Source organism: Manis javanica, chromosome 4, assembly GCF_040802235.1.
Source record: "Manis javanica isolate MJ-LG chromosome 4, MJ_LKY, whole genome shotgun sequence".
NCBI lineage: Eukaryota > Metazoa > Chordata > Mammalia > Pholidota > Manidae > Manis > Manis javanica.
Window position 1 is genome coordinate 71,449,859 of NC_133159.1, and position 12,674 is coordinate 71,462,532.

The 12,674-nt window shown below is 42.1% G+C and overlaps 1 protein-coding gene across 3 annotated transcripts in view; it reads right to left on the reverse strand.

Annotated features, from left to right (window-relative positions):
• Positions 1-449: 449 nt before the first annotated feature.
• The window catches only part of MCOLN2 (mucolipin TRP cation channel 2), a 55,854-nt gene continuing 43,629 nt past the window's right edge, over positions 450-12,674 (reverse strand). For all 3 annotated transcript variants that reach the window (XM_073234217.1, XM_073234215.1, XM_073234216.1), the window contains exons 8-14: positions 11,736-11,848; positions 10,444-10,593; positions 8,960-9,061; positions 8,729-8,851; positions 5,447-5,653; positions 3,975-4,093; positions 450-2,400 (exon numbers count right to left, since the gene is read on the reverse strand). In XM_073234217.1, the coding sequence (XP_073090318.1) occupies positions 4,010-4,093; positions 5,447-5,653; positions 8,729-8,851; positions 8,960-9,061; positions 10,444-10,593; positions 11,736-11,848 (779 nt within the window). In that variant the 3' untranslated portion in view covers positions 450-2,400; positions 3,975-4,009. The remainder of the gene's footprint in view (positions 2,401-3,974; positions 4,094-5,446; positions 5,654-8,728; positions 8,852-8,959; positions 9,062-10,443; positions 10,594-11,735; positions 11,849-12,674) is intronic.

The following is a 12,674-nucleotide window of genomic DNA, read 5'->3' on the forward strand; positions in this document are numbered from 1 at the left end:
GAAATAAAAATACCACCTTTCCTTGCTTGACAAGATAAATCCCCACCATAGTGAAGTTCAACTGTTAAAATGAGTGACCGCTGCCATTTACTTCCTCATGTCATGTGTGTAAAATCAGCAATCAGCACAAGTGAAGAGGTGTCCAGATCACGGTTTCAGATTCATCTCACTCCCAATGCCAATGGCTACTTTATATCGTGTAAAGAAGACCACAGGAAAATATGCCAGAAAATGTCCACTGCAAGTGGGTTTTTTTTTTTCAAGTGTGATCTTTAAATGGCTTGATAATTCTTCAGCTTGGAGTTTCTAATTTGGTATTGCAACCAACTTCATTTCTGTGAAGAACAATAAATTAACAAATATCTTTGTCTTGCTTGAAAGTTTCAGCCCCAGGCAAGTTCACTATGGATTCAGTGAGACCCAGAAAGGACAACAGAACATTCTTGGGGTAAAAGGGTTTTTAGCAGGCTTTATTCTCATGGCTGTAGGTCGAGCACTAGAATCATGTTCCCAAGGAACCTACTTACAAACAATGACAGAAAAGCAAAAGGAAAGAGCAGCTCAGGTTTCAATCACAATTTCAATTCAGTGCCAGATTTTTCATGAGTTATCTGACTTAAATTCCAGTCTACAGTTTGTTGAGGCTTATCACCATCACTTAGAAGCAGAAAGTAACTTGCTACATCCAGCAGCCTGCAGGTCGTAATCCACCTCATTTCCACCTCTGCGCAGAGCACTGGGTGGAGCTCTTGATATGGTGACTCAGTAAATAATACCTTATTGCCTATGGGTGTGGAAACAGTGGCCTAGCAGTAGGCCAGTTACATAATCAAGTAGTTTGGGGTCAGGTGAAGATCCTGGCCAAGGCAACTTTCATTTTCCCCATACTTTTCCAACCTAAGAATCTCATTTTTAAGACAAACTAATTTATTTTTTATGAAGTATCATTGATATACCATCTTAAATTGGTTTCAAATATACAACACAGCGATTTAAGAGTTACCGATATTATTAAACCTTCATCCCCCACTAGTGCAGTTACTATCTGTCAACATAGAAAGATGTTACAGAATCACTGATTATATTCTCCATGCTGTATTACCATCCCTGTGATCAATCACATTATGATTGAGAAATTTTGTGCCCCTTTATCCCCTTCACCCTTCCCAACCCCCCACCCCAATCCCTCCCTTGTGGTAACCACTAGTTGCTTCTCAGTGTCTGTGAGTCTACTGTTGTAAAACAAACCTTTATTTGATGACAAACACACATCTTTAAAGCACAGCTTTAAACATCATGTTGTTTTGCATACTCTGAAATGTAATTTTTTCATACCAACATTATGATGTCCTAAATTAAAAGACTAATCCAGAATTTCATTTTCATTCCTCTATTGTACTAATGCCTGTAATTGACTGTGGTTTATTCTCCATCATCAAGTTTACAGAAAGGAACTTTGGAATTTCAGTTATGGTCAGTCAGCTGACAGTCCTCTTTCTAAACTCCATGATTAAATAAGTCAGTATTTTTGGAAGTCCTGGTCAAAGTTTTTTTGGGTCTCTCTGTGTTGTCACTGGATAAGGAGGCCTAAAATTTGATTACCTTTAGCAAAAGAATTGTAGTTAACAAATATCAAGTGGTCATCACTTCCTTTCCTGTAACAGAATCGGGCAGGAGGAAATGGAAAAGAGAACAATGATTTTTAAGTATTTGAGGTGGCATAGGAATACTCTGTATTCTAGGCATGCATTGATTATAGACATTCTGAGGGCAAAAGATAAGAGAAGAAAACATAAGAAGGACAATTTACAGTATTTTTTTTTTTGAGTAGACACTCTGGCAATTTTGAGGAATTGTCCACCTCTTGGGACCTTCTATTTCCCTTCTTTGTCAAAGCCTTCTCAAAGGCTAGAACAGCAGATTTTCCTCCTTCACTGCCATAAGAAGGAGAAAAGTTAACTCTGCATATGTTCAACCTAGCATACCTTTCCAAAGAACTGTGTCACATTAGAATTGGAAGAGGTGTCAGAGGTCATCTGTTCCACCCTGATGACACTGGAAGAACCAAGAGGTTTAGGTCATGGGACACATTTGATAACTGGCAGAGTCCAAAATGAAAGACCACATGTTCTGATGATCAGGCTTGAGGTTCTGAGAACAATTCAAAGGAGAATTAGTCTGTGGTGGTTGCCAGACTGGTCAGCTGAAAAAAGCGAGCCTGTTGCCTGCAGGAGGTGGAGCTGTGCTCACTGGGGTTGTCCATCATGGGCACTCGGGAGGTGCCCAGCCACCAAATGTGTGATGACCTTGCTCCCTGGGTTCCCTCAGTGAGATGTTTCTCCAATATTTAGTCTCCAGTCACAGCCTTCCTCCATTTTCTTCCATTCTTAGGTTTCCAGCCTTTAAACACATACAGCTGCAGTTAATGTTTGAAGAGTTTAGGCCATCATTTGTTCTCAAGGCCCAGGTACGGTCTGTTTCCTTCACTGACCCTGTGGCCTTCATCTACCCTCTGCAGGGTCCACCCAAACCATCTGGTCTTTGATCTGGCTATTCGACTAAGACTGCTCTAGCTGACTTCACTCATGACTGTCTTTAGTCACAGACATTTCTGGTTTCTTTTTTTTATATCCTTTTTTTCAAAACTTTCAACACCTTAGTTCTTCAGACAATTTCATTGGTGGATTCTCTTGTTCCATTTAATTCTTTTACTCCTCATGATGGGCAGACCCTCCTTCAAACAAGGCCACCCTCTCGACAGCCCTGAGCTCACCTGATGGCAAACTATCTGCTATGTTGCCCCCTTCTTCCCACCTCTCAGACCCGATCTTATCAGTGAGTCATCTCATCCACCCCTTAAATCATCCACTTGTCCTGTATGGCTGCACAAGAAAACATTTAACAACCTCCTGGGGCTGTGGTGCAAACTAAGGTCCAAATAAAAAACACCCAAAGCCTTTGGTTACTTTCCAGAATTCACAGTACATTCTCTAATGAATATTTTGTTTTACACTTAACTACATATTAGAAGAGCAACTATTAGAGACTTTCTTTATACAAGGTGCCTCTTAGGAAGCAGCTGCCTATTAGGAAAACTAATTTCCCTTTATCCCAGCTTCCATGGCAACAATTTAATGCTCTGAGAGGATGAAGTATGGTTTTAAAAACAACTTTTCTCAGAAGACCTCATTTCATATTTACCAGACCTTTTTTGAAAATGTTCAATCATATCATTTCAAATCCCAAGCTGTGGTATGAATTAATTAACAAAAAATACATCCTGTGGTTTTTAAGTAGCAATTATGTTCTTCCATCTTCTTTCAGGAATTTGGTTTATGGAATTCTCAATAAACATGGATAGGGGATATTTTTAGCTAACAACTCCCATCTCTGACTTCAGATGAAAACAAACCTGGTTACAATTAGGAAAACTATCCTCATCTGACCCTCCTAGACCCCCCAAACCACTACATAGATGCTTTGCCACTGAGGTGCAGACCATTTCTCTGAGAATCCTAATGAACAGCTGCTCAATGAAACCAAGCACATGCACAGCCTCCTGTCAAGCAGGTTTCCTGCTTTGTTCAAGAGAGGTTGTTTGTACCACGTACTGTGGAAAGGGGAAAAAGTCCTTTGACATTCCCAGAGCTTTACCTCTAAAAAAGGGGCTCTGACCTCTTAGTCTGGCTAGTTAAGAGTACGTACGCCCTTTTGACTTTAGGGACAGAATTCATGCCTTCTCATGGAGGCTCATAATATTCCTGAGAGATTTTAACCATGACATGTGGTTTTCTACCCCATTTTATAAGCAATATTAATTTCTAAAGCCAATTTCAGTGGGAGGAAAGAAATGAAAGATTATTTCCCACAATAAGCTGATTTCTGAGTGTCGTGTTGGCTTTGGAAGAACTCTTTGCTGAGGAAGCAGAGCAGCTCATTTCAGGGGCCCAGAGACCTGACAAAACAGTACTGACCTCAGGCAGCAGGCGCAGGACAGGAAGGCCAGGGACTATTTCTGATACTTCTCTTTGCTGCTGCATTCCTTCAGGAATTCCTGAAGATCTGTTTCAGGAAATCCACTCTGTTGGTATTTCTTTAAAAAGTACACAGAATTGTTATCTTATTTTGTAGGGCATGAGAAATTGCTCCCTTTATCAATAAACCAAGCCCAATTTTGCTGGTATAAAACTCTCCCACATTGGTAGCTCAGATCCAAGAACTGGTATTAACAATGATGAATTAATGTGTCAGGCCCAGAAGGCCAGGCCAGGGCCTCTGTGGGAACAGAGAACAAGCTCAGAGGAAAACTTCAGAAAGAAGCTAGGGTGGGGCAGGGAAGGGGTGTTCTTAATAAGGGCAATGAAGGAAACAGTTAAAAGTCTGAAGTTTTTAATGCTAATTGCAAACCAGATAAGACTTCCCAGTGTAGCATCTGCAGAGGAAGTAATCTCTATTTCCTCTATTTTTATTGCAATTGGTCACTTAGTGGGGCAGAAGGCACTATGTTCTTCCAAGAAGATACAAAGACCCTGAGATCCCCTCACCTAATGCTTAGCGAGGTCATCTTCCACATCAGCAAAGCTTGGAACTCCCACTCCCCCCGAACAGGGGCACTGCCATGGCAGGGACAGAAACCCCAGGGCAGGAGTATGCAGCCCCTCCTCCGTGGTCATCCCAGGGCTCGATCCAGCTACCCACTCCCATGTGAACACTAATCTCCAGACACACAAAGCACTCAGGAGTATTTCCAATGGACTGGCTTCTTCTGAGTGAGGTTGAGAAGGGTTTAAGAAGAGGGCAATACCCCGAGGCACTGATGTGGCACTGCTGGTGGCCCAGATACTGCCCTGAAATCGGCTTTTCCAAGTGTGACCATCTGCTGTGGACATAGCACCACCAGTGGCAGAACTTTCTTCAAGCTACAAATCAAGGATACAGGACCCACTGGGCGGCCTAGGAAGGGAAGAAGCTAAGCAGCCACAAAAGCCTTCACTTTCATAATTTAAATGAAACCATGAATTTCCCACCACACAAGGAGCTATGTTGTCCAGTGTATATGTGTGTCTGTATCCAGACAGTTGTTGGGGTGGCAGTCACCCCTCATAACCAAGACTCACTACCCAAAGCCTAAGTCCCAGGACAGGCAGGTTCCCCGAGAGTGCTGAGACCCACAGCCCAACAACTCGATTTACCAAACTCAGCCACCCTTCCCTAATACCTTTCTCTTTCCCACACACCTCCCAACCACTCTACTCTGACCTGGGTGACAGGGACAATTTCACCTGCATTAAATTAACCTCTAGCACCTAGAAGGCTTCTTTTCTACAAAACCTCAAAATCTGAGTAAAATCGCAGCATGTTAAGTTAAAAATGCAGTATTTTCTAAGTTTGAACCCATACAGAATTTGCAGTAGCTTTTTGGCAGGAAATACTGATGATTACTTACTTTAATGGTGTCGTAAGAATCTGTAATAAGTGCAATGAAAAGGCTAAGAATCATATATATAAAAAGAGTGATGAAGGAATATAAATACAGGCGACTGAACAGCCACATCAAGATGCTCTTCTGCTGGATTTGAGCAAAAGTCGCAAACATGTCATCACCATTGATCAGAGAAAAGAGACATTCGGCAACAATGTTCAGATCTTCAAACTGCAGTGGGAGGAGCAAAATTAGTTTTTGAGAGTGATTATTCAACAGAGCAGAGAAACATCTAGTTAGTTGGTTTGTTGAAGTTGTTATTAATGATCAACATCATTACCATTATTATTATTAAGTAACACTCAAGACATCTAAAATAGCGTAAGGAAAATATTATTCAAAACTCTCCTCCCCACTCACAAAGATAATCTCTTAACATTTCCCCCAGTTTTTCCCTTGGCACCTTTTAGATATTTGTGGTCATATCATCTAACCATTTTTGATCCTGATAATTTTTTCCTGCTTATCATCATTGTATGTTATTCACACTTAGAGAACATTTGTTATATAACAGACCAAGACCGTTCCTTAGAAGTGTAGAATTTAACCATTTCTCTGTCATTGGCCATCTCAGTAATGTTGCTGATACAAAGAATGTAGTGAGCATTCCCAAGCATGATTCCTTTCTCTTTCACTAGGGCTGAGCAGTCAACATTTTCAAGGCTACACTCCACCGAACTGCATTGGGAAAGAACTGTAGCCACTGTATTCTACACCAGCGAGGAGGGAAGTACCTGAGATACTGTGCAGGCTCAATAAAAGTTTGCTAAATGAATGGTTTCACTGTGGCCTTTCCGACCACAGGTGTAAGTAATTTCAGCATATTAAAAACTAAAGATAACCAAAGGGAGGAAAGTGTCAAAGGATGAATGATCCTGGCTGGTGTCTCCTACGGGCCCCCAAGCCAGCAGGGGACAGGCCACACCCAAGATGTATTACAGTGCCCTGTGGTGGAGCTGGGGTGGGCTTTTGAGAAAAAGTGACCCTCAGGACTAGGACCCAAAGGTTGAGCAGCTCACCAGTGACAGAACAGGAGGGAGCTGCTCAGCGAGTATGGGGTGGATATGGCTCTGAGCCTAGACGGTGGCTGGACGGTGTGTCTGTGCTGCACTACAGGGGGCCTTGCTGGCCTTTCACAGACTTCAAGCTGATACAGGCCACAACTGAAACTAGTGAAAAGCTTCAGCTGGAGGAATGACATGATCTGATCTGTGTTTCCAACAAGGCAACTAAGGCATGCTGAAGATTTACTAGAATGGGAAAGCCCAGGGACAGCAATGCCAGTGAGAGGGCAGTGCAGGAGCCCAGGACTGCAAGGAACCCAGGAGAGACAGGGAAGTGGAGGAACTGAGGGGAAAGCAAGGGGAAGGGGCTATTAATGGGCTTGGTTTTAGATGAGGTGGGTTTGAGGTAACAGGTAGGAATGCTGCTATGAAGTAGTTAAGTGAGGCTGACACCTGGACTGGAGTGCAGCTGGCAAGCGGCGGCTGGTGTGGAAAATGACTGGAGACCGTAGCCACCCTGGCTTTAAGTGGTTGACAAACTACTGCCATGTCAAATAAAACAAACAGGAGATGCTTCATAAACTAATAGCTCTAGGGCCCGAGGGTTAAGTGTTAGATGAATGTGAAAAACTTCTATCCAAGGAACAGTAGTGACCTAATAACGGGCAAAAGACAATACAGCTTTCAGAAACACAGATGGAAAAAGTTACTATAGAATTTTGAACCAAATTCTGTCTTTAGCAGTAGAGTCGGATATCCATTGAGTCACTGTGGGTCAGAGGATAGCCAAGTCCCTAATGGGGTAGGTGAGATGGAGGGTAAAGGACACTGGAACACTTGAGGTGAAGACTTGGAGCCAGTGAATCAAAGCCAAAATTCTTACGCTCAGTATTTATTCCACATGGTACAACACTGCCCTCTTGTGACATATATGCAGAAAGCATTCAGAGCGTCAGGCAAGTAAGAAAGAAAAATGTAAATTTTCCTGGGCTCTAAGACAGTAAGTTCCTCAGATCAGAGGGATCCTCTCAAAGAACAATTCTTACTAATGAGTTATCTTTAACACAGTGGTATGGCATTAGTAGAGCGATAAGATTATCAATTTTACTATTAACCCAGAGATTCTCAAATAGATAAACAGTAATTCTATTTGGACATTGAATGTAACACTCAAAGAGAAAAAAGCCTGGGTATGTGCCAGGTTACTAGGACTTATTTTAGTATGACAATAGGGAAAATCTGAAGTTTGTGGATTGCTCACTTTTTTTTTAATATTTATAAAACAGATTTGATCATGTTTTATTTAATGTAACTATCAACATCAAAACTTGAGGCTGAACTGTTATACAAGCTTCAGTGAAATCCTTTGTTTTTTTCAGCCTCTTTTCTCCTTGCAGAGAACCTAAGACAAGATAATAGCATCCCAGTCTGTAGAAAAGATTAAACAAAGGGGAGACAGAAATGCTTAGTGTAATGTCTAACATATAAGCATCAGGTGTTAGCTGCTATTATTTTTATTTTTGTTGTTTTTGCTGTCCCAACTGTCAGAGGCCCATGGAAGAAAAATTATAAGATGCAATGATTCCTTTTACTTTTCCTGGTTTGAAAACAAGGCCTACTTAATTTCAATTTCGTTTCCTGAGGTATCTATCAATCAAATTTATCATTTTAAAACAAGAATGTCTGAACATAGCCTTGATGTCCTAGAGAACATGATGCTGGCTGCAACCTAGTAATAGTTCTGAATTCAGATATTGATCTTTAATAAGGCACTGAGATGATACTGTATTCAAAACCACCTACAAAAATAAGATGTGTTACCATTTTAATCAAAAGTCTAATATGGTCGTTCTGGGAAGGCTTTGTCCACCTTCATTCTCCTCAATTAATTTGCCTGCCAGCTCCAATACTTTAAGTAAGAAATATTTTGTAACAATTTTCCTCATTATTATCATTTTTTTCAATTCTGCTATAGTGATCTCAAGTCCAAACATTTTTCACTGGACGACTGGCTGAGTTAATGTATGACCCCATAAGCCAGTTCTGAGCAAGTAGGGAATGTACTCTCCCATCTCTTGCAGTTCTTGTTTCAATATCTTGAAAAGGAAAGAAAAAGCAGATGCATAGATGCGCGCTTACTGACATCAAGTGTATGTGCTTGAGGGAAATGGGAAAAAGGTAAATGCTAGAACTCACTTTTAAGGTTCTCAAGAGCCTAATTTGTGGAAGGAAGAATTAGTACCTTGTCATGATATGGTCCTAAGACAATCCAGCCACAGAACGTGTAGCCCAGATAGATCATACCAGCGCAGGCGCAGAAGCGGAGAACTTTTGGCAGTGAAGCTTGCATCGTTAAAATGAGCACCTGGAAAAAAAAAATCAACAGAGTGGGAGAAATTTAGAAGTAGCTCACTTGAACACAAAGGAAAAATGAATCTCAATCCCAGGGCACTACCCCAGGCCACATGCTTACGTTATATGCTTGGAAGTAACCCAGGTATCTGATGACTCCAACCCAGACAAAAAGAGTAGATGTTCCAAGCAAAATGCTGCACAGATCGTAATCCATGAGGTTCTAAGGAATGAAAAACAGACATATGAGTGAAATGTTCTACTCCACTCAGCTTATTAATCTCACTTTACATTGACTGGTAAGGACTGGATCGCCTGCCTCTTAATAGGTGATACTCGCGTTCTTTAAAGGAAGAATAGAGAGCACAATTCCAAACATGTTGCTCATTTTCTTTTAGAGTTTCAATTGGTTGAACTGATTTTTTGTTGTTGTTCAAATAATCCTGAAGTAGAAAATGTATTTACCACTAATCTAGGCATTCAAAAATATAAACTAATGGTGTTTGTTAAATATCAGATGATATCATTCAGCTACTTTTGAAAGAAAGATCAAATGTGATTTGCTAACACAGTTAATGCTGTCAAGGATTTCTAGGTCTAACTAAGGAGAAAGACACACAGGCACAATTCTAATATAATATGCTAAATGCAATGAGAGACACAATGCTAGGCTTGTCACAAAGGGCTTTCCATGGGCATGACCCCGGAGTGGAGCTGGGCCGGGGGAATAGGGTGGGAGAGGGCGCGGCAGGTAAACAGGCAAAGGCTGAACACGGGCACAAGGCTGAGAGCCTATGGGGCAGCACTGATGGGGTGGGGAGGGCGAGAGAGCTAGAGGCAGGGTCCCTGGAGGCCACGCTGGGGGAAGCTGCTTCCTCCTTGACAGGGCCCCATGAGACAGAGGGGGTTTAGACACTTCCAGGAAAATTACTGTGACAGCTGTATGGCTGGACCTGAGGGATCTAAGGCTGAAGTTGGGAAAATGAGTGAGGAGACTGTTGTAGCAGTAGCCCAGGTCAGAGAGGAGGACAGCCCGAAGGAAGCCAGAGCGGCAGGCATAAGAGAAGGGAGGCCCTTTAGGTTCAGGAGGAAAGCTGGTGAGCCTTGCTGACTGACAGCAGAGCACAGATGGGACGACGGCTGGGTGAAGGGGGAGTCAAGATTTAGTCATGAGATGAAACCCACTAACAACAGCAGCCCAGTGTCAGGCACCTAAGACGCACTCAAATATCCCTGCCCTCAGCCCTGTCAAGGCAGTGCCCACTGACCATTCGCTTCAGGGCTCAGCGGCTCTTTTTGCAATGTAAAGAAGAAGAAAAATGAAGGCCCCCCAAACAACCCTCAAACTTCAGTTCCTATTCCTAAGGTGCTGTCAAGTTTCCTGGGGGATAGTTATGGGAATAGAACTGATCTTCCACAGATCACCAACTTCCTTATTTTCCCTTCACAAGGAATTAAGTCAGAAGAAGCTTCATTTTTATGGAGGTGAGAAAAAAGGAAACATGAAAATCAAACTTATCACCAGAAGGGTTTTATATCTTAAGGCGCCTAAGGTCATCCAGAAGAACAGAAAGAGCAAGAGATTTAAAATGAGTTACCCCTTACCTTTGCTTTAATTTCCATCTTTAATATGGATCCAATTATTGTCATGAGGTCGCTGATAATCACCAGGACATACCATCCATTGATGAACTTCCACTGGTCAGAGTTACACACCTGCCGCTTGTACTTCTCCAGGAAGAAATTCAGGAATCTCTGTGGCAAACATTTTAAAAGGCATTTCTTACAAACACCAATGCCCTCTGGAGGAAGAACATAAGCGCAAACCAGTGCTCTTACCCATAAAACGATATGGTGAGTTCCAACTTGATGGAGATTATGGCACACTTTTCTGCCCCTCATCTACCCCAGCTAGCAGGAAGCAGTCAGGTGCCTGTTAGCTCAAGCATTAAATGCTTATGCTCTAATGCCAACCAGCTCTTGTCATAATAGCTAACATACAGTACATGCCAAGTACTTTACATATTACCACCAACTCACTCAGTCTAATAGCAACCCTGTGAACCAGGCACTATTTAGTCCTATTTCCCGAGGAGGAAACTGAGGCACAGAGAACCAAGCCAGGGTTTGGGTCCAGGCAACGGCGCCCCAGTGTGTGTGTCCCCAACGTCACTCCCCCCTTTAGCAGAACAGGGACCCTGATCTTGGATTCAGAATATCAAGAGACTTGGAGGGGCAGATAAAGAGAAGTGGGTATTTACAAAGTAAGTTGGCAAGGTCGAGAATAAGAAAATTAGAACACGGACTATTTTCTTGTTCTACAAATGGTATTTCAATAACTTCCAATTTTCCTCACCCCAATCTGCATTTACAAACATGCCACCAACTAGAATAAGATTTGTGGGGAGCTGGAATATATATTCCCAAAAGCCCAGAGGGTAAAAAGGTAAAATAAAACTCAGGGGAGAATTTCAAAACTATTTAAAAGTAGAATAAAGTAATTGATGCTTCATTATAATCCATGTACCATGCCTCCCTGTCAAAATGAACTCTAATTTGAAGATAAAAGATGAAACCCACACGTGCTATTGCTCTGTTCGCAAGCTCACTCCTGAATAATATAAAAGGGTCTCGTTTATTCTGGAAACATTCAGAAGTCTGAGAGTTCACCACTGTGTACCTTATTAGCTCAGTGTTAAGCAGGATAATTATTTGATTTATGACATCACCTTCAACCTCAAGTTGATTAATGCCCCATAGGGGGACAGTCACTCAAAGATTCTGATTTGGTCAAGGGACCCCGAAAGGGCAGGATGACCCAATGTCAGGAGCCTACTGTTTGGACAAAATAATGGTGAGGGCAAGCGGGGAGGGAGAAGATTTACACACACACTTACCTTTCGTAACCTGAGAGCTAGAACAATGGATCTTGTGCATAGAATAAGAGATGCCAAGCAAATCACAATGACAAATGAGTCAAACACCAGAACATACTGAGTATTTTTCTGAACTGAAGAACAAAAAACAGAATTCAATGTTACACACACCTTGATATACAAACAAATGGGCAGTCTGTAAAGAAGTTCAAATGTAATGCTTACGTATCAGGAACAAACCACACTAGATTCATTCAGAAGTCCTTAAATAAGGCAAAATATTCTCTTTATACATTTTAAAACATATAAACTTCAGAAATGTGCTGCAGTATATTTATAAATACTTCATAAAGAACAGCATGCAACGGAAGTTGGTCCATTTGACCTCTATTCAAGAGAGGCAACACTGCTAACATATGCTGAGTTCTTCCAGAGAAGCACAAATATCAAGTTCTTCATGAATGGGGAACTATTTAAAACACTGCCACTCAGAATCCCTGTTTCTGCTTCTCAACCTTACTGTGTACTTTTACCAGCAAAGAGTAGTAGGAACCACACATGGAGAAAGGAACCTCTTCGCATGGCAGTAGTGAGATTTCTGTCTTGGAATACACAGTAGCACAGGAATATACTGGAGGGAGATGAAGCCATAACCCCAGTTTCTCTCAGACTTGACGGTCACATGCCAAATGCCAACCCTGGTCCTCCCCTGCCTGGCCCCCTGCCCACCCCTGCAGCTTCACCACCTGCCACTCACTGCTCTCCCTCAACCTCCTCTGCCTTGAGGCCGCACTGCTCTTCCACTTCCCCTGTCCCTACCAGGCTCTTTTTCTTGACTCAGGGACTTGGCTTATTCCACTGCCTGGAAAAAGGCCCTCCCTGGCCACACACTTTTAGATAGTTTTTTTTCAGCTTCAGATTAAATAGATTCCTCCTCAGAGCAAAATCCCCTGAATTCCT